Source organism: Numida meleagris, chromosome 5 (genome assembly GCF_002078875.1).
Source record: "Numida meleagris isolate 19003 breed g44 Domestic line chromosome 5, NumMel1.0, whole genome shotgun sequence".
NCBI lineage: Eukaryota > Metazoa > Chordata > Aves > Galliformes > Numididae > Numida > Numida meleagris.
This window is the reverse complement of record NC_034413.1, coordinates 29,429,319-29,450,780: the sequence shown is the minus strand read 5'-3', so window position 1 is coordinate 29,450,780 and position 21,462 is coordinate 29,429,319. Positions and strand designations below refer to the sequence as shown.

Sequence of the window (21,462 nt, the reverse complement as noted above, 5' to 3'; positions counted from 1 at the left end):
GTCTTCTTATTAGACTAGTGGACTTTTATTCAGTACGTAATATGTTCAGCACACAGGGAACACAAATTGCTAAAGCAAGCCATCTCAGTTGGAGCAAATCTTTTCATTGACTTGACTCCAAGTCTTCATTTGCAAACTAAGATAATACTGATTAAGCTGTTACAATACTATGGTTCTTGTTATTTGGGCAAATGTGGTCATTACAATTTACTGTCTCTCATTCCAATAGAAGAGCTTTCATTGCTGAAGGTAATGGAAAAGTTTTTAGATGTTAGCAGCAGTGAGTTTAGGACTTACAAAACATCCAGCTGTTTGCCATGGTATGTCTACAGTGGCTTTATTTTTATTTATTTATTCTAAAGACGGTGATCTACATAGCAAGACAACAGTCAACCTTTCATCACAGATTTATCATCTACTTTTAGCACACAGATTTCCCAGACAAATCTCCAGTCCCTTCTGCTTGTTGAGCACATGCACTGCAGAGCACATGACTCCAGGCATGATCCTGCTGTAGCCATATGCATCAAACCACATCTGCCCCTGTAACTTGTCAGGTTTTGACCTCTTTATCTAAGGGAATAGTAGAAGATAACACTCTCCTTTTTTATGGATAAGCATTTCTTTAGAAAGAGAGCTTTAACTCTATGCTGGATTCACCATTATTCACATTTTAGTATATTAAACAAGAGCAGATTGTGCCATAAATTTGTATAAATTTGTGTAGCTTCAAAATGCTAAACTGTAACTTGTTGAAGAACAATATCCACCCTATCAAAATAAAGTCTACACACAAAAAAGTATTGATCATCTTGGGTATTGCATGGTGGTTGGCCAAATTAAAGAGTCGCCACTGTTGGACTTATAATACAAAACAGACAGTTTAAACCAAACCGAGGCACAGGTAAAAAGCCAGAAGAGAGCAGGAGCTAAAAATTGTCATGAAGGCTTTTTAACAGTTATATTGTAAATTGCACTTCTTCCTTTATGGATTACCACCAAAATCCTTCACAGAAACACATTTCTGCCATTCCATAGCGGAAGCTCTACCTTCAATACAGGTAAGTACTTCCAAACTGCACAGAGCAGTAACTTTTCTATGGCTGTAAAACTGTACTACTGTATGCGGATCGTAGACAGCGAGAAATGTATATCTACAACAGACACTTTACACAAATTTACTAAAGAAATTATTTAATCAAAGCCTCATCAAAAATGATTTTATCATTTAGAAAGCACTAACCAACCATCAATCTTATTGGCTAACATGAAAAAGAAAAAACAACCTAAACAACCTTAGCAGTAAATGCTAAAGTCCTGCTCTACTTACTCAATGAGTTTTGTCACTGATTTCAGAAGAGCTAGAATTTTAAGCCACTTTACAAATAACCTCCAAATAATTAACATGTACAACAAAGCTATTTAAAAATGACATGGGAAGAAATTATACAACCTTGTTTATAGGCCCAAACTACTAGCTTAATGTGTAAAAAAATATGTTCCAATGTGTTAACTTTAACTTTGCTGTGTACCGATAAGCTAAAATGCATACCAAAAAAGAAATTACGCTACAATACCTCTCAGAGCAACCACTTGTCTCCTAAATTACAAATGTAAATTCTTCTTGATGTATGGTAACATATATCATCAAAATGCACCATCAGACTAAGGGAAGGTGCATTTGATGAACTGAACCTGTCTGTTTGATTTAAGACTACATCCTGAGTCAACACATTTTTCTATGCATTTTTTCACAAAGAAGTTATAAAATATGACAAAGTTTACAGTCAATCCAACTCAGTGTTAACAGTATTTTCAAAATGCAGGATTTCTAGCTAGCTTGTTTCTCTATGAGTATATTTAACTATTTGTGACCTATGTCAATAAATAAATATGGCTAAATTGTGGATACATAAATATCAGGACTGTGGTCAGACTCATGCTTGGTACACAAACTTTTCTGATTTTGATTGCTGATTATAACATTGAGTCAGACTCATGCATTGCTAATTCAAAAGACATGCACGAACTTAAATACACATACACAAAAGTATTGCTGATTTAACACAATATTTTAACCAAGCCTTGCATTTATGCTTTTTTGAAATTCAAAATTAATTTTGAATTTGAGGATCAAAACATTTAACTTACATTCTTTAATCAGCCATTTTACATTAGTAATGAAGTAATGTTGACATGAAGTTGCTTTGAGCAATACAAAACATAAGCCAGAGTGCATTCATTAAGTAACTCTACATAATGAGTTCCATCTATATAAATGATTTACCTCATTACTTATCACACGTTCCTCTCTAGGATTGTGGAAGAGATGTTCATACAATTTATAGAGTCGAAATAAGCTGGAAAACAAGAGAAAAAAAAATACTAGTACAGCTGTGAATTTCTAGAAAGGCAGTATTACTAAAAAATTTGTTACAGTAAGAGTTACTCTCCAAACCAGTCATACTCCAAATGTTAGGAAGAGGTTGGTTAATTTCAGCAAACTGATGTTTAACTTCAGCTACAATATGCAGTGTGTTTAATTTATAGGATTTACATTTAGATTCCTGTAGGAAATACATTACATTACATCTGCTTTCTTTTATGAAATCAAATTCTGAGAACATTAATTCCACTTAGAAAATAAGTAATTTCTGAAACACTTATCACCAGGATACTCATGCCTTTAATATCAGCGATGGTGAACAAAAAGGAAACAAAGCCAAACGACCTTGCAGATTTTGGGCTACTGGTCCAGCAATCAAGTTTGATGCTGGAACACCGAAACAAAAAGGAATAGAAGCATTTATTCTCTCAAGAACATATTTCAAAATCAGCATATAATTTTCTTAAAGAAAAACTAGAAGACCAGATTGGCATACTGCAGTTTTGCATATTACAACAAAAGTAACAAAGCAGACTATCTCAATGGCCTAAAATATTTATTTTCCTTAAAACATTATGGCTTTCCATTTCATGCTTTAAATATTATTCCTTGTTTCCTTTCTTTATGATCAATGATATGGTATGACTTTAATCAAAGGCTCACTTTCTCACAGTCCATCTGTTACAATTACTTTTTTCTCTTAAAATCACAATGCAGAACTTCTGGCTTCTGTCACGTCATTCTGACATATGATTTAAAACACAGCTCTGTGATTTCATAGCAAGTTCAGACTGAAGAATGATTCTAAATTTATCACACTCCTCTGATATACTCATGAAGGATATGGCAAAGTTTTCAGAGAATGTCTGCAACTGGTTCCTATGCTTTGTGGCTAAGGATAGGTCACGGGCTCATTTAGTTGTTTTTTTTTTCCCAAGAGAGTCAGTATGGCTTTTTCTAACCAGCATGGCAATACCTCCCTGCTCAACACTTGCAAGGCCACATCTGGAATACTGAGGCATGTTTTCAGTTGGGTTTTGACTAGATGGCCTCCATACATCCTTTCCAACCTGAATTTCTCTATGAGTCTATGCAAGTAACTGTTACAACAACGTGTGCAATTACCTAACTAATACTAAGGACACTGCTGCTAGATACTGGATACCATGCTAATGATATACTTGCACATCTAAGCCTTCCACTGTTTCTGGGCCAGGAGATGAATTTTATAATGTCCCTTCAAAGTCACCTCTCAAAAGGAAAGCAGTGACCTGCTTCTACAGTCCTTTGGTCTGTAGGGTAACTGCTACTACGCAGACAGCACATGCGGACACTGACAGTCCCTTGTCAGAGGATGCATATCAACATTTTTAAACCTATGTTTTTATCTGAATACTTTTAGAGAAGCTCCTCCCTGCTTTGTCAAAAGTCTCTTGAATAGAGTGCCAGAATAATCCTGGCTAGGTCAGAAATATACGTGAATTTAAATTTTATTGGGAGCATAAGTATGATGCTTTCTTAGGAATGAAGCAGAGCTCATACACAATGTTATCAAGTTTTTTCTTTTTTTTTTCCCTTTCAAAAGATCAAAATCAATATCGTGATAGGCGCAGTACGTGCTAGAAAAATATGTTCTTTAGAGTAAGATTTCTACAGTAATTTAATCATACTGCAAATAGTTTTAAAAGTTATCGCAACATCCTGGTTAAAATATTACAGTAAAATATAACAGTGCAAGGAGTGGGGGAAGAGCAAGCAGAACATCTCAATGTCAACAATAAATGTTTTGAAGCATTTGTCATCTACAAAATAGTTAAACATGCTTTTTTTGAGTGAAATACTTCAGAAATATACTACTGAAAATGTGTTCATACATCCTTTCACATTGAAAATGTGTACCCTATCCAACCATAAAACTCATCATGGGCCGTTTTTCGACACGTGATGGTCCCTGAGGCTCTTAGGGAACCAGCCCCTGCAGCTGCCAGCCTGGCTGGCTGCCCCACACCACTGGGTCTCTTCTGTCACCCCGCAGCCATGCACCCAGCACAGGCGATGGCAGGGCTGGATCAGCCTGTGCTTGCAAAGACAGAGGTTGTTGCGCTTGGATGTAGGTGTCTGAAATCCAATCCTGGCTCTGGGAGGAAATGAGAAAACCATCTGGGAGAGTATATGTTCAGTACACACCATTTTAGCAGAGGGTCCTTCCCTGAGTCACCACCTTTACTTACGCAGCGCTGCCAGCCACTGTCACAGTACCACAGAGATTCCACAAAACACTGCAGACCAGAGATGATTTGCTCTAACGTAAACAGTGCTGAAGTGCCAACTAACAGACAGCAGTGATTCTTCAAGCCCCTGAGAGCAGCTCAGAATTCAGAGCACAAAGGTAGCACTGCCTGCCTCTCTTACATGACAATTCCACATTTTTCAGCACAGTTAGTCAAATGTGTCCATGAAACTTTCAAATACATTTGTCCACAAATGTTTCTGCAAATGGATGCAGACGTTTTTCAACATATGTACAGATGCATTTCTTAATTTTGTGTGAAGTATTATGGCAGCCTCATTGAACATTTGGCTCTTTCAGAGCCATATAAAAGTTTTATTCTACAGTTGCATTTAATTCAGTCAATTTGCATTTCAAAAAAAAACAAATTTGATCATTAACTTGCATAAGAAATTTGCCTACCATAAACTGCAAGTTACCTTCTCCCAACCCAAAGCACACAGGTAATTAAGTTGCTACAATATTTGCCATTTCATTTGCAGTACCCATTTACTGTAGTATTTCACCAAATAATTCCTGCCACTTTTCAGTGGAAATACAGGAATTTGATTATAAACTATGTGTGGTAATGACTCAGATAAATTCATGAAAATACAAGTGTCCTCGCACTCACACATCTATTTGTGGTAAAAAATCTAACAGGACTTCTTTGAAAAAGACGAAAAATATTATGAATATCACAGGCATACAAGAAATAAGATACATATATTTCAAACTGTATTGACAGAACCTAACATTTTAAAATTATTTCTTTTATTCAGTGCCTTGAAAAGAAGCCAGATTGAGAGCAGCTGAAAATCAGTACTTTCCCTTAGACTTTCTAACTGTGTTATGATATTCTTTATGGACTGTGTTACATGTAGAGATAATTCACAGTATTTCAAAAATATAAATATTTGCTTTTGGCAATTCTGAATTTATATTTATTTTTTCAAACAACTCTGTTTTGACCTGGGCCCCTTAATTCTATATAAGCGAAAGAATTCCTCCATTTAATGCTCTTTAAATCAAGTCACATCGAATATACATCAGTATTTATTTTAAAACCATAGCGTAGTTTTCTTTCTTCTATCATGCATGATGTAAAATGCTTTCTTTTTGTTTGTATCTGTTGTGAACAACTAAGAGCCTGCACCAATGTTTTTAGCAATTAAACAAAAAATATTTTACTCAGGCAAAGTAAGACCTTGAAGAATAGAATCTCTTATGATGTCATATGAGAATATGAAGGTGATTAATGATGACATATTTTCCTGGCTCCGATGCTTCCTGAAAGAAAATGTCAAGAGCTATGATGATATGTGTTTGCTGCAGGAGACAAAAAGATGATAACTGTCACCTTCCACCAAACCTGAAGGTATCATTAGAGTTGCTACACAGTTTGTGCCAATGTGGTTAAGCATTTGTCTCCATTTCCATTAAAAATCCCATGGGTTTATAGCTCACCTGTAAAAATGTGATCTGAACTAAAACATGTCACACTATCTTGAGCAGAAGAAAAAAGCTATAGACTTATCGTTTTAAATTAAGGAAAAAAAAGTGGAGAACAAGAAAAAATGCTGAAGCAATACATTAATTTGAGTTGTAATAAAACTCAGGCAACTGAGTTCATAATGTTCAAAATACAACCACATAAAAAGCATGCTGATTCAGTTTCTCTTTAGTAAAAATATTCAAATGACTCAAATAACAGATTATATAAAGTGGATATATACAAAACATTTCAGAGTTTGTGTGTATATATATATGTACACACACGTGTATATATTTATATATATATATGCATGTACTTCTGATAAATTGAACAGCTTGAACATCGTATCATGTCTGGTGGCCAAAATATTGCTGCTGCTAAAATATTGCATTCTGATTGTATTCTTGTTGACTTCATACTTCAGCAGTAGTAGGATGGAGCACCTCACCTCTCAAATGAAATTCTTGAGTCTGTGAAGGACCTAATTTAAGAATAAGATTGCTTTCAGCAGATAATTTATGCAAGAGCCATAGAGATCCTATCTGGAAAGAACATTTTTTCCAAATAAATATACAAAAGGCACAGACAGGAAAGGAGAAGTAGAAGAAGTTGAGTGAGACATCTTAAATGCCAATTTTCCTTTTAGTTTATGGCTTGTACTTGGCAGGACATTGGTTTGCCTTGATATAGAAATTTGACATTTAAAAATATGTTCTCATTTCGTATAGGAAGATTCTGAAGCTATTTTTACTTTCCATGATAAAAAAAAAAAAACCACCAACCAAAATACCACTAACAACAACAAAAACCACAGAGCACCACCATTCTGGTCAGGAAAGGGACTAAATGGCTATAATACTGTACTGTGTATAAGCAAATGTTAGAATCGTACCTTTTCTATTTTCCATCTTTTCTTGGCCCCAGATATTCATGGGCAATTCAATAGCTTGAGGGACCATTCTGTTCACCCCATACTCAAAATAGTGGTATAGGATCACAGACACTTTCCTAACCATGGTATTTCAAATGACAAAACTCTATACATGTTACTAGAGATCTAAGACTTTATATAGAGATATGTGTGATTGGCTACTCTCTAACCTTCTTCTAATTATTACCTATATTTTCTGAATTATCATTGTTTGTCTTTTTCTGTGTCTCTTTAAAAACTGAGACTTGACAAGGAATCTCTTCATGTAGAAATGGACTTAGGCTAACTTTGTAATACCAAATTTTTACTACTCATATTGATTTACTGTAGCCTTAATTCTATAAAGAACAAAACTTTAAGCCACTTAGGAAGTCCACTACAACTAACAAGACCACAAAAATACTGAAAGTTATAGATGAGATCTAGGATTTTATTCAGCTGGTTGGTATCTAGAATTAAATAGCTGTAAAAACAAACCAAGAATATTCTCTACCCTTTCCTTTAAATCACTCAAATCAAAACATAGGTCAAATATTTTCAGCGTAATCCTACATCAAGATAAGTGTCAAGCCCAAATTTTGAATTTTTCACTCTTTTCCACTTTTTAAGTTATGTGTGTGCAGCATACTGGCGCACTACAAGCATATTCAATTAAATAATTTTAATTTATTTTATCATCAGATTTCCCACAACATTAAATTATTTGAATAAGAAACAATATATCCTGGAGTAGTACCTGATATTCATGTAATCAATGATTGCTTTGGCCTGGTCAATGCTGAAGACATCCAAGTCATCACTTCTTTCTGAATCGGTTTCTCCTATTCCAGCCATTGCTTTCCCAAGTTCTTTTATGTTATCTTCTAAGGTCATATGTTTGTCTGCAAAGTCATTCCAAGGAACAAAAAAATAAGTGTAAACGTAATAGAAATATTTTAAGCATATTCTAAAGTGTAAGCGGTTAGATTATGAGCCATAAGAAAACTTAACATTTAACAGCAGTCAAACATTTTTTGTCTGTTGCCATTATTCTTACCAATAAATGAATTAAAATTCCAACATAAAATCACTGATGGGTCCTCATGATGGATATTTAAGATGTAAGAGGTTAGTCTTTTATGTATGCAAAGAGAACCACAGGCAGATTAGTATGTAAATTCAAGATGCATATACAACAATTTAGTGATGTTCTTTAAAATTAACTATTGTTTTTGTACTGTAAAATATTGTTCTTCTGACCATATTCCTTGCCGTATAAAACAGTAATATAGGAATTGATTATTTAAAAGGGTAGTGAATGTTTAAATACTTACATTCATAATTCATTAAACATGAATATGCTTAATCTTCATACTCCATTGTTTGCACCTCTCAAAATAGATAACTACCTTACCACTTTAACTTGAAAATCAAACCAAATCCTAAAACAGTTTTGAACTAGAATTTATATCCTTTTTATAAACTGCCTTGACAAAAATCTTGAAATATATCAGTTTGCTGGTGCTTCTGTTTAAAGACAAAGGATTCATTTTTCTAATTTGTGTACAGTGTGTACCATCACTAAAACAATAGTGAAGTTAGAAAAAAATAAAGAAGTTATAAACACAATTTACTTGTTCTTTTTAAGCCTAAAACATCTAGAATACAAGATGGGGAAATATCCACCAGTGGTGAAACAGATTTATTTTTCTTATTGCTTTAATTCTCTACTGATCTGCTCCCTGGTTCTTTGTACAGAAAACAAATTAAAAAACTTACAAGATTCTGGTCTTTATAGTTTTGCCCTTTGGTGGTACAGCTATCAAAACCCTGAAAATTTCACCTCAGTTTTCATTAACAGAGACAAGCAGAATATAACTAGAAAGAAATACAGAGAATGCGAAGGAAATGGAAGTTAAGCCATGGGAAATGAGAAAAAGAACCAGAACTATCACAATTAGTGGGGAAGTAAAGCCAGATAACAAGATCAGGAGATGTCACAACACACAGGCCCAAATCCTTTCTCCAGCTAGCCAAAATTTTTTCTTTCTTTGCACAAGTGATTTTCAGGCCCAACTACTTCTCTTCGCAAGGCTTTCACAGTACATCTGTGAAGTAAGGAGCACTTTAGCCTCAGTGTATAGAAGGTAGACTAAATCACGTTAAGTAGCTCACCCGGGGTCCTGTTTTCAGTCCCTATCCTATTCCTCTTTCTCTGTAAGAAACCCTCGTACAGGCAGCAAAGATCCCTTGGCTCTCAGTTTCTCTTCACCCGATCAACCAAAGCCTTAAGTTTCTAAATATCAGTTCTCCCTTCTCTGTTACCAGCTTTAAATGAGTTTCCAATACCTTCCTTGTCTAAATAGATTCTTTCATGTTCAAATGAGCTTAAATTTCCAGGCTGCTTGAATACACTGTAGCAAAGGAAAAGAAAATGGCCATTAGCCATTAGACTAGCATTTTGCTGTTAGTTGCACCAGCTGAGAATAGTAAACACAAGGAAACTCATCTCAGCCCTGGGTGGGCTACAGTATACTTTGTAAGATAGATTATTTGGGGAAATTTCATGGGGGGAAAAAAAAATATTAGGAGCCTCTTGTAAGCATTTACGAACTGCATTTTCTTTCCCTAGATTCCATGCATCTTAGCTAAACATGAATGGATTTTCAGAGGCCAGCAAAAAACAAATTCGTAACACTTGCTTGCCAAACCTTTACACTTTGAAGTGTAGGGGTATTGGAGCTGTTTGGGAAAATAAATACATACATACGTACATAAATAACCAATCTCAAAGTAATGCATTACTTTTCTGCGAAGCCTCAGTTTTGTCTTGAAGCCCACTGAACTGCTCTGAGGCAGACATTGCCATGGAAAATTTCAGTTTAAAGACTTAAAGATTTGCCAGACTAAAGATCCTGAAAAATGTCAGCCACATTTAATAAGAAATTGTGTTACTAGCCAGCCTAGTACACATGCATTGCAGTTTCATAAAGCTAATTTGTGACGTTTCCATTCTCCTCCATGGTTATATTAATACAGCTAGCACATGTTAAGAAACTTTCTCATTGGAGACAGGAAGGACAACTGGAATTCCAATGATCATAAAGCATATACATATCCTGTCAAAATTCCAAGACAGAAAGGTCCTTGAATTAAACTACAATGAAAGAGTATAACAATTATTAAGGGCTTGATTTTAAATATTCATCTTTACTTTGAATGGAACCACTGAGACTTTTCACTTTTCCTTTGGGATGGACTCTTCTCAACATAATCACCTTCAAAGTGAATATAAAGCAAGCGCTGTGATCTCAGAAAAAGGGGTTTTGAGAGGAAGCTGCTACAATTGTTTTCTGGCTATTTTGTTCCCACCAGTCCCAAGATACAGGTTTTTTTGCAAATTTCCTCATAGCCAGAAGAGCTAAAAGTCCTTCCACTGTAATTTTTTAACTTCAGCAGTGATGACAGTATACTTCCCTCATCATTCTTTAGTTAACCCATACGTTTTGTGCCCGAAGTGCAAAATTTGCCAAATAGAAAGCTGCCAGAGAGTTGACCTCCAAGGATAAAATACATATTATTCACCTGGTGTAATTCTATAGCATGCACTGAAAATCTCAAACAGCAGAGAAATGTGCCCAAGGCTACGGTGAGTCAGTCACTGAGACAGCTGGAACTAGAATTTAGATGTTCCTTGCTCTCAATCTACTGGAATTATTATTTATTTTAACAAGCCAATGGTGAGGTCTTTTCAGGACCTTTCCCTTTTATAGCAAATACTGTACAAAGATTGAGGTATGTTCTGCTCAACAGACTACTACTCTCAAAGTTTAATGTCTTTTGAAGAGAATTATTATCAAGCACAAGGCACTGTATTCAAGAGGAAAACAAATCATTTTACAATTACTTGCAATTAAAAAACACTTTAATAAAATGATTGGAAAGCATTCTTGCCTTCCTCTTCAGGTGTATGTATTTTATAACTTTTAACTATACTTACCACGGAGGTTTTCCAGCAGGAAGTTTAAGAGATCCATGAATCGTGACAGCTGCATAAGACTGAAATTCATTTCTTTAGCCCAACAAAATCCTGCAGTATAATAATCTAGCAAAATAGCTTCTTTCAAAGATGTCTTTAATTGTCTGAAATTCAGAAACTCTCCCAGCTTTCTGAAAGAGATATCAAAGTAAAAGAACGGAGTTTCTACTTTTAAAATTCCAAAATTTAATGTAATGATTATATATCTATTATGACCATATTACACATATACATGTACATATTTTCCAGAAACAGTACTTCATCAATTTCTAGATAAGAACACTGATGATCAGAAGAAAAAAAAAAAACTGAAATAAGTATATAAGCACCTACAGATTTCAACAGACACTAATTAAATACTAAGATATGACTAATGAAATAAAAATAATAGATTCACAAAAACCAAAGAGAAGCATGCAAAATGCATGCAAAAAGAAAAGTGCTGAGGAAGGGGTTTGGTCAGTGAAATGACACAATTAGTCACACACTCTTCTTTTGAAATAAATTTACAATAATAAAAAGATCTTGTTTCCCTTTAGTTATTATTTTTCACGCAGATTGTGAAGAAAAATTATATTTTAAAAATAAAGTAAATAATATGAAATTACTAAAAGCACCTAACATATTTAGAAATTTATATTCCACTTTCATAATTGTCAAGGCAATTAGGAAGAGTCTTATCCTAAAATACAAAAAAATACATTCCTTTCTAGGAGACCATGCTGTTATTGACATATTTATGTTACTCTGTCCAAACCTGGAATTAACTATGTCTTTTATAATAATTATATGCCTTTTTCCACATGAAGAGATTATAGAGGATTAGGGCTATGACTTCAGTTTGCAATTCTTCCCGTGTAACTTTAGCTATGTTTTTAGTGAAGTTTTACATTCAAGCAGCCCTGGGTTTCTTAGCAATATCTGACAACACAGGTGCCAGCTATGGTCGCAGTTTCTCCTCCCCTGTAAGACTGTTTTCTTTCCTGCTTCTCATTCCTTCCTAATAACAGCATTAATCTCAGACCTGCTCATAAGGAACTTAGTTTTTCAGGGTTTTCACCAGGCCAGTAGAGATAAACTGTCAAATAAAATTACTTTTGTTGTTGTTGTTTTTTAATTAAAGCCTGAAAAGCTAACAAAGTAAAGCATAAAATTCAATCAGTTTTGTTTAAAACCATGCATTCTATTGTTCTGCACAACAAATTTGCACGGCTGTACACATGCAAGCTGGTTAAAAACACTTAACTATGTACTGAAATAGAAGTGGAATGTGGCCAGCTGAACTTTCCAAGGTTTGAAACAGTCCATATCCTCTCTTTCTGAAGCTTCTGCCAACTCTGTGTTTTCATAATCAGAGCTTCTCAGGGATTTAGATCTTCTGTGATGCCGCTAACAATGCCAGAACTCATCTTTTCAACATTCCGCAAGGCCTGTCACTGACAACAGTATCTATAAACGATCAGGAAATTACAGGTGATTTAGATTTCTTAGTTACATTGATTGCTATTTCTTTCTCCATGGAAAGTTCTCAAGTCCTATGGAGTGTAAAACTCCAATATATGGGAACACAAGACTTCAAAAATCTCATACTGAATTAGATAATCTTTTCTGATTTTCCAGCCTTAGCTGCAGCCTCCAAATTGCTCTTTTGTATAGAAATGATACACTGTAATAAACTAACATTTCAATTCTGGTGTTAAAACCTACACAAGATACCATGGAACTATCCCCTTCTGTTTGATGCAGTACGTACTTTATGATTCACTTGTACAGTGAATATATAAATAAAAACAAATCTTCATGTGATCAGCTGAGACAAAAAAAAAGGAAAATATGATCTTTAGTGCTTTCGTTTTTAATCTTAATGAGAAATTTTCATGACAAGTTGTGTCACTAAGTGCATTTTACTCTCCTGTGAGTTGTATGCTTCAGCCTTCTCTGAAGTAATGGGTCATCAGTTGAGAGAAAACAATAAATGATAAAGATCTTATTATTTAAGGGAAAAATCATTTTTCCAGTTTTCTTTTTTTTTAAAAAAAACATCAGGTAAAGAATTTTTCTTTCCTTAAAACAGAAGATTATATTTCAAGAATAATATTTTAATCTCTCAAACATTCTATGTATTCAGAAAGACAGTGCTGGTTCTGTTGTTTTGCTTTGTTCTTTCCCCTAAAACCAGTTAAGAACACCAGCCCTTTGCTTTTAATTCCATAAGAATTTGCCAGTGGAGACAAGCGCTCCTGAATTATTTGGGCACTTCTGTAAATCCCATCCTAAAAATATAAGTCTAAGGTTTCAAGCTGAACTTGGGACGTCCTAAATTTAGCTCATACTAAGCACTAATAAGAAGAGAGAGTGTTGCTACAGTGAAGACAACACGGACTTACTTCAGAAGTCTTTGGCTGCCTCCTATTTCCCCAGTGCACCATAACAGCTACCTACCTCTTAAGATTTCCATCCCTTTCAAAACTTCTAAAACCTTTCTGATTTTTTCAGTAACTCATATTAAAGCATCCTAAATGCTTTAGCAAAAGACCTAACCAAGTGAGACTTATGGAAAAGCTCAGTATTGGCCTGTGCTCATTTATATCTTAGTATTTCATTTACAGAATATTTAGTAAGAATGTAAACCCACAAACCCCATCAATGTGAAATACCTACCACTAAAAAAAAAAAAGTATAAAAATTAAAAGTTATGGGAAATACACTAAAACAAAGTAGATCTGAGATCAATGACATTTCTTTCCACCTTTCAGAAAACATTTTAAATCATAAATGATTTAAATTGACCAGTTAATGCGGTAGCTATCACAAAATAAATCTGACAAATTGTCTACAAATTTTATTTCATGATAACATTAGCTCTAGCGTTGTTACAGCTGCCACTTACTTTTGAACTCCTTCTACATTTTGATCTGACAAAGCAGTAATTTGGGAAAGAGAAAGAAATGTGTGATTAATAGTCCTCTGTCCACCTACAGCATCCTGATCTTGGTCTTCTTCCTACACACACATACGTATATATGAGTATAATTTTAAAAGTTGTATTTAATTATGTCAGTAACTTATCTAAATAACATTTTGATTTTGAGGAAGTAGGCAAGGGATTAATTCAACAAATGCAAAAAATATAAGAAAGCTATAATTATACAGCAGCAACAAAATGCCCTAAAACATTTTCACTAGGCAGATAGTGCTAGGCAGATATATGGAAAATAGTATTTCTATCTTAAATTCATGTGGGAACATAATTCAATCTTGTGCTGCTCAAAATACGTCACTAACTTATAAGTAAAAACAACAGAAATGTAAAGGTACAGAAAAGTCCAAGAATCTAGATTTGACGGATAGTGCAGTAACTAAATTTTAAACTCAATTTATGCTGGAGACATTATGAGCACATGTGCACATTATCATACTATTTGACCTTCACCCTGTATTTCTTGATTGCACTTGAGGAATTTACTGTCCACATTTGCTCCTTCCTTAACCCAAGAAAGTCCAACATACAACACCATGATACACATAGAAGAATCTGGCAGTAATGTTTCAGAGAAGGTCTGTGTATCAGAAACAGAAACGTGTTCCTTGTAGGAAATACGATGGTGTACGCGTTACATGGGATAACAAACTGATCTTGAAAAAATTATGCAGTGATCTTCTAAAAAATATTTGACAATACTTTATTTAGTGTGTGTGTCTGGTCAAAATCACTTCATCGTGGACTTTGGTACGAAATCTATGAAATATATAAAACATTGGAAATCACTGTTTTACTATATAACATTTAGGTAATGGAATGAGGTGTCAAAGCACATTATAAAATCATCATCTATAAAGATATTCAAAGCCACATTTGACATCTATCTATTGGACAATCTCTAGGCTGTTAAAATGATGTGTTGCTGATAATGATTATCAGTAGTTATTTAAAGAAGAACCAATTATATTCTGACACAATCCCAGCAAAGCTCAAAAGTATGTATAGTATCACTTTATCAACTTTAACTAAGTCTTGCTGAGATTTGAATATTATGTAAAAGGAAAACAACAAAAGTGTTCTCAGGTTTTCAGAAGGAACTGCTACGTGAAATGACTTTTCACCAAATGCTTGTATCCAAGCTGTGTTTATCACCAGTCTATACAGATGGACAACTAGATGAGTGAAAAATTTAGCTGTAACATTAAGCGCAAAGAGTAGAGGTTAACAGTTTATACTCTACCTGGATGTCAGTTACAAGTCTGGATAAAATCCAAAAATTATTTACTCACAGGAAGTATATCTTTACACCTGTGGGGCCTTACAGAAGCACAACAAAATGAAGCCTGAACAATGTTTCTACATCAGCTTGAGAAAGAAGTGGAATATTTCCTAACATGAGCTGATTTTAGACTGAAAATCATTATTCTGGGCTAATCATCAACTAAATCTAGCACTGGTCAAGGAGAGCCCCCAAATAAAGCTACACTACTCCCCCTGCTGCTGCTGAACTGCATAATATACCTAAAACTCTAGGACAAGCTGAATTACATTGAAGACTAGATGAAACAGGACTGACAGCAACCAACATGAGATTTAGTGGACAAACTAGTTTTTCTCTCTAATTAAGCACGAGTACTTTCCCATGCACTTTAATATTAAAAATTATCATTTCCAACTGCAAAGAAGTTAGTCTCAGATACAATGTCTCATCAGAACAACAAGAACCAAGTAAACAAAGGCTTCCTTCAGACAGTTAAGAACACGGCATTAGTTTGTTTTCATTAGCAATAATTTGTGCAGTATAAAAAGCAACACTTCTGCAGTCAGTAATATTGATATAACTGAAGCTGTATTCCCCAGCTAGGAAAACAGGAAGGAGTAGATCAACCTAGTAACACGATAGAATTATTGAAAGATAGTTTTTAATAATTAGGAAAAATAGGAATGCTGAAGTGACTGCTGGTGTTACAAATCCATTGAAAAATGGATTTTTTTAGAAGCAGTGAGAGAAGAACTAAAAGAATAATTGATAATGATTCTTTGGAAATTGAATTAATACAAGTTCATCTCTTTCTCTCAGAACACCCAATTCATAAGATACTATACTAAATCTTTTTGCACCATTATATAAACAGCATATGGTTCGCTGGCTGGTCAGTTAAAACCTTACTGACCAAAATGTTACCATTTCACAGGAATCACTCCAGATGGACACTATAAGATGAGGCATTTGGCACTGTTAAAGAAAGAAAAGTTTAAGAAAGTTCAAGGCATAGTGTTTCTGTTCTCATCACCTTCTAGACTCTCATCCGTGGCTATAAGCCAGGTGTGGGCAGAGGGGACAAGGGAACTGGAGGACTGAGCAAGGAGAAAGACATTTTCAACCACTGTACACCACATCTCCAACATTCAAGGCCACAATGGTAGCCCAGCAGTAGAGGCCCACCAGAAGCCTTTTTTTTTGCCTCCCAGTTCTTACGTTTGTGCTCTAAGCAACAGGTTAGTAGGTAAAAAATTGAATATTCTGAAAAAAAAAAAAAAAAAAAAAAAAAGAATTTCCAGAATCTATACAAACTACTCCTCGCTGTTTCTTGAAAGGCATCAGGCCATGTTCATCATTTCAGAAAATGCTTGTCCAAAAAGTAATTTCCTCCTGCCTGCAGCAAGCAGCTGGCTTACTATAGCATGAAGCTTTCTCACCTACACGATGTTGATAGGCTGTGCACACTTAACATGCTATCACTAAGGCTCATCTCATTCTTTGAATTACAAATAACAAAAAAGACCTTTAGGAAAATTTGCTGAAGTCTAAGTATTTACTGTTGTATTGTAGCAATATACAAACTATGTAAGATTACAAAAAAAATATTTTAAAAAAACCCACGTACCTTGTACACAGTCTCCTATGGTTTCTTTCAAAACATTAAAAGAGCTTTGCCTTGAAAACACATTATTTAACCAACTAAAGTTTGTGGTTTAAACTTAAGAGAGACTCAAGTTATTGCAGCTCAGTATTGCAGATGAAGCTCTGTAATCTGCACATTAAAATCCATCAGTTTACGTGGCAAGGTGAAAGCTTACTGTACATTTCATCACCTACTGTCTGTAACTATTCTACAGCAACAACATCCCTCCCTACCCCCAACTTCTTGATTTTTAGGATGCATTTGTGTCACTGCTGTCCATAGTAAGTGCAGGTATCACATAATACGAAATACAGTTCTAAATGGCCGGTGAGCAACTGTGGAAGATAAATCATATTATTTAGAAGATAAATTTTTAAAATTATAAGTGTCTCTGTAATTAAAAAAAAAAAAAAAGTAGTGAAATTCCATGAGTCACTTGAATGATCCTGTATTCATAGAAAAATTCTTTTTGGGCAGAACCTCACCTCCACTAAAAGTTTATCACCATTGTCATGAAATAGTGTTTTGCCTTTTGATGGCTGTCTTTAACCACCACTGAAAAATGAAAGGGACGCTAGTTTTTGCATGTTCACTGATGTGCTGATGAATTTACCTTTCCTTTTAATGTTAATGACTATGACTGACTGAGATAATCCAAGGTGATTTCATTCTGGTAACGTTTTGGGGGGAAAAAAACCCAAACACTGCCAATATATATTGTCAGCAGTAGACTTAACCTATTCAAATATAGATTACTAAAAGCAAATCATTTGTTCCCTTTATGCTTTATTTTCCTTCGAATAATTTCTAGCTGTTCTGAATGCATAATATGTTTCTGGCTGTTCAGTATGTCACTCCAAGTGCTTTGGGCACCTCTTGTCAACATCATCAAATCAAAATATCAAATCAGATGTTTTGAAACAAAAGAACAAGATGCTCCTTGGATTCCTCAGCCAATGTTTACAAATCACTGTGAAACAGAAAATAATAACAGAAGAGTGATAAAAAGCTTTGTGTTGGGTGGGGAAGAATTCTAAAAATAACCACTCCAGCATCTGCAGTTTTGATGAGGGCCTCTCCAGAGTAGTAAGACACTGAAAGATAAAAATGGAAATTAGCAATAGAGTTCCTGAAAGGAAGCAAGCTTGTCCTTTGGGATGAGACCTCTGCTCTGGCTGAAGATATTAGTTATTCACATTTTGTTTGAAAATACAACAATACAGTTTGCAAAATCTTGCCTTTCAAAAATATATTCACAAAGAATAGCTTGCCAGCTCTCTTAAATTACGTCAGCTACCTGAAGTGTAAGGAACGAGATCCTCCTGCCCTCACCCTGGGGAAATGAAACTGGACTAAACTCTCTGCTGCCACAAACAGATAGTTTCCAGTACTGAGCTGGTTCATTTAAAGCTGGCTCAGCTACCTCAGCCTGAGCGATATTGCTGACAGCAGTACAGATGTATCCTGAAACAGTGTTGCATATCAGTTACAACTTTAATCAAAATGAGAATAAAAAAAAGTAGCAACACCGGCTGTTATTTGTATTATTACATGCATTTTGTTATCAAGCTGTCAAATACTTCAGCAGAAGCAGAAAATCTTGAAGCTGTCTACCTAAATGGTTAAGGCAGAAACAGAAATGCATTCACTGTTCCTGCATGTTAAAAACAACAACAAACACTCACAAACCACTACTGACAGAACAGACAAACAACAAAAAAAACCAAACCACTTGTCTGCTCCCACCATGGGAAGTTAAAATCAATAGTTGCTATTTTAGTCACAGTATTTATTTTGTAGTCAAACAAATGAGGGAATACATGATAGCATCACTAATTTCAACTGCATTCAAAAGAGAAATGTGTAGATATGTCAAATGCAAAAAATAAGACCTGTATGGAAGGACTATTATAAACAACAGAGGTTGATGGTGTCCTCTCAATAACAAAATACATTTCAAAAAACATATACAATCCAAATGCCCAAATATACGGGTGACCAAATTTACTATGGCATTAGACTTTACTAATGCTTTCACTGCTGCAGGCTACTAAATGGAAAAAAAAAAAAAAAAAAGCATTTTTTAAAAGAAAGCAGTAGTGGGAATTGCTAAGATCAGCATTCAGGTTTTGTAATGTACTTTCTGCTGAAGGCTGAGCAGTTATAAAAATATTTTAATTCAAAAGGAATTTTCTCAAGATTTAAGAGACAAATATAACAACAACAGTGGCAAAATAACATGTTTGCTATGGCTTACATATAGAACATGCTGGCTTCAGCCAAAACTGAAAGCTATATCATAATAATAATAAAAAAGCACAAATCCGCAGAGTTTGCAATAAAAATAAGTCACAGAGGATAGGAGGAATTATCAGAAAGGTACGCTACCACATATCACACAAACTTCAATGCAGAAAATACATGGAAAAAATCCTATAAAGAATCCTTTCATAAAGCCATGAAGTAATAAAGAGGAAAATTTCAGTGCTCCTTTTCAAATAAATAGAGAACAGCCTTTGGACAGCCTGTGCTTTCCCATACAGTGCACCCTGTGTCCTTTCTCTTGGGTCTGGCTGACTGCATTGCCCCATTGTCACACCGCTCCCAACAGCCACGATATTTACAGATAACACTAATAGAAAGAATACAGTGAGAATAGCTTGTGTTTCTCATAAAGCATTAGAATAATGCATTCTACAAAGAAGAGGATTTATTTATTTTAGGAAACCTAAACGTTAAGCTTTTGTGCCAGCAGTTGCTATAGCAGCCTCGTGCCAACAGATGCACACGCACTATGATGGTGGCTGTGCCCAGGAAGGGTCCCGTCCAGTTTCGGACAGGTGGCCTTCTCTCTCCTACGTGCTCTTTTGTGACAAGATCGTGCAGAAATACGCACTCACACTGCCCTCCTTTTATTCTCCAAAAACATTTTAACGTTCACCCTTTCTTTTTAAGATTCCAGGGGCTTAGGGAAGACATTTAAAATAAACTCAATTAAAAGATCAAGGAGAAGCAAGACAAAGAAGCGAGAGGGTGCCAACGCGTGGGGACTGCTAGGCGAAGAGCACGAGCGCTGCCCGCGTCCTGCCCGCAGGGAGCGAGGGTACCTGCCCAGTCGCCGCCATGCTGCCGGGCTCGGCGTCGCCGTTGCCCAGGGAACGGGGCGGGCCCCGAAGCTCCTCCCGCGCGGCGCTGGCCTCTGGTCTCAGCCCGCCGGGCGCCATCTTAGCGTCTTGCCCCGGGTCCGCTGGTTGCGGACGTGTGAGGGTCCGTAGCGTTTCCCTCGCGGCCCGGCATGGTGCGGGACATAGCTGTATGGATAGCACCTTGCATTACCCTAACGGCATCACTATGTCAGTTCTTGAGACACCATGTTGGAACCCATAGCTCAGTCCAACACAAGAACGTACTGTGTGTTGCTGTAGGTCAGGCGGTGTAAAGCAGCGGACTTCTACTGAGACCAACACTGGCAGCTTTACAGGATCTAGGCTTACACAGTCGTGTTTTGTGTCTGAATTAGGAATAATACACTAAGGGGAAGATGACTTAGGGATTGAACTATTAATTAGGATTTGCAGGAAAAATGTTTAGTATACCTCAGTAATTGTTGTTTCTCCTCTTTGCCCTATTCTGTCTTTTTGAATGTGGAGTACTAATAAATTAAGCTAGACGGAAGCAGTTTTGTCAGTTTTGTGTGGTATGCAGACTCGTAGCAGCAGCAACGGTCAGAGTAATGGCACTTAACCTTCAAGACTGAATAAAGCACTTGGTGCGTGAACGTGATGGGAACAAAGAAAAAGCCAGCTTACTTTGCAAAGTTTATGGATGTGCTGAGGGAGCTGCTATGACAAAACAATTTTTTTGCAGTGCCCCCACATAAAGAAAGGAACCTCTTGGGATTACTGGAACTGCTTTGAGGTCTGCTACTGTTTCCAAGCATTCTTCCTCTTTCTGAAGGTTATCATCATTGGTATCTCACACCATGGAAAACACCAAGCTCTGTAACCGTGTCACAAGAGAATTGAACTTGCCCGTGACGCACCATGACTGATGTAGAGTCTGAGATTCAACATGTATGCAGCTCCTCTTCCTGCACAACAGTCTGGCCCGTACTGACACATATACACCAATCACGCTTCCAAAGGAATCAGAGAACTGTTGGAATGTGGTTGAGAGAGCTGGATCCTGCAGTGTTTTGTAGAATTATTCACAGTATTTTAAAGAATTGCATAGCTCTGTGCAGAGCCCACACTGTGAATTCCTGCAATTTGTGCTGTGCTCTGTAGCTGACAGCCGTACAGCTGCAGTTACTTCTCCTTTTACTGTGTATCTAAATCGAACCAAATAAGAACATTATTTAGAGCTGCAAGCACCACACACAGTAAGGTGTAAAAACGGGGGAATTAAATGCGATGTTTGGATGCAATACAACATTGTATATCTTCATACTGATAATCTAGTCAGTAACAGGTAG

The 21,462-nt window shown here is 35.8% G+C and overlaps 1 protein-coding gene across 8 annotated transcripts in view; it reads right to left on the bottom strand.

The window, feature by feature from the left end:
• The window catches only part of C5H10orf107 (chromosome 5 C10orf107 homolog), a 50,452-nt gene extending 29,946 nt beyond the window's left edge, over window positions 1-20,506 (bottom strand). For 2 of the 8 annotated variants that reach the window (XM_021399106.1, XM_021399110.1), the window contains exons 1-5: window positions 20,096-20,227; window positions 13,990-14,102; window positions 11,061-11,230; window positions 7,818-7,962; window positions 2,288-2,360 (exon numbers count right to left, since the gene is read on the bottom strand). In XM_021399106.1, the coding sequence (XP_021254781.1) occupies window positions 2,288-2,360; window positions 7,818-7,962; window positions 11,061-11,230; window positions 13,990-14,102; window positions 20,096-20,212 (618 nt within the window). In that variant the 5' untranslated portion in view covers window positions 20,213-20,227. Of the gene's footprint in view, window positions 1-2,287; window positions 2,361-6,598; window positions 6,632-7,817; window positions 7,963-11,060; window positions 11,231-13,989; window positions 14,103-20,095 lie in introns of all 8 variants that reach the window. The other 6 variants (XR_002439416.1, XM_021399109.1, XM_021399105.1 and 3 more) reach the window with 6 other exon arrangements.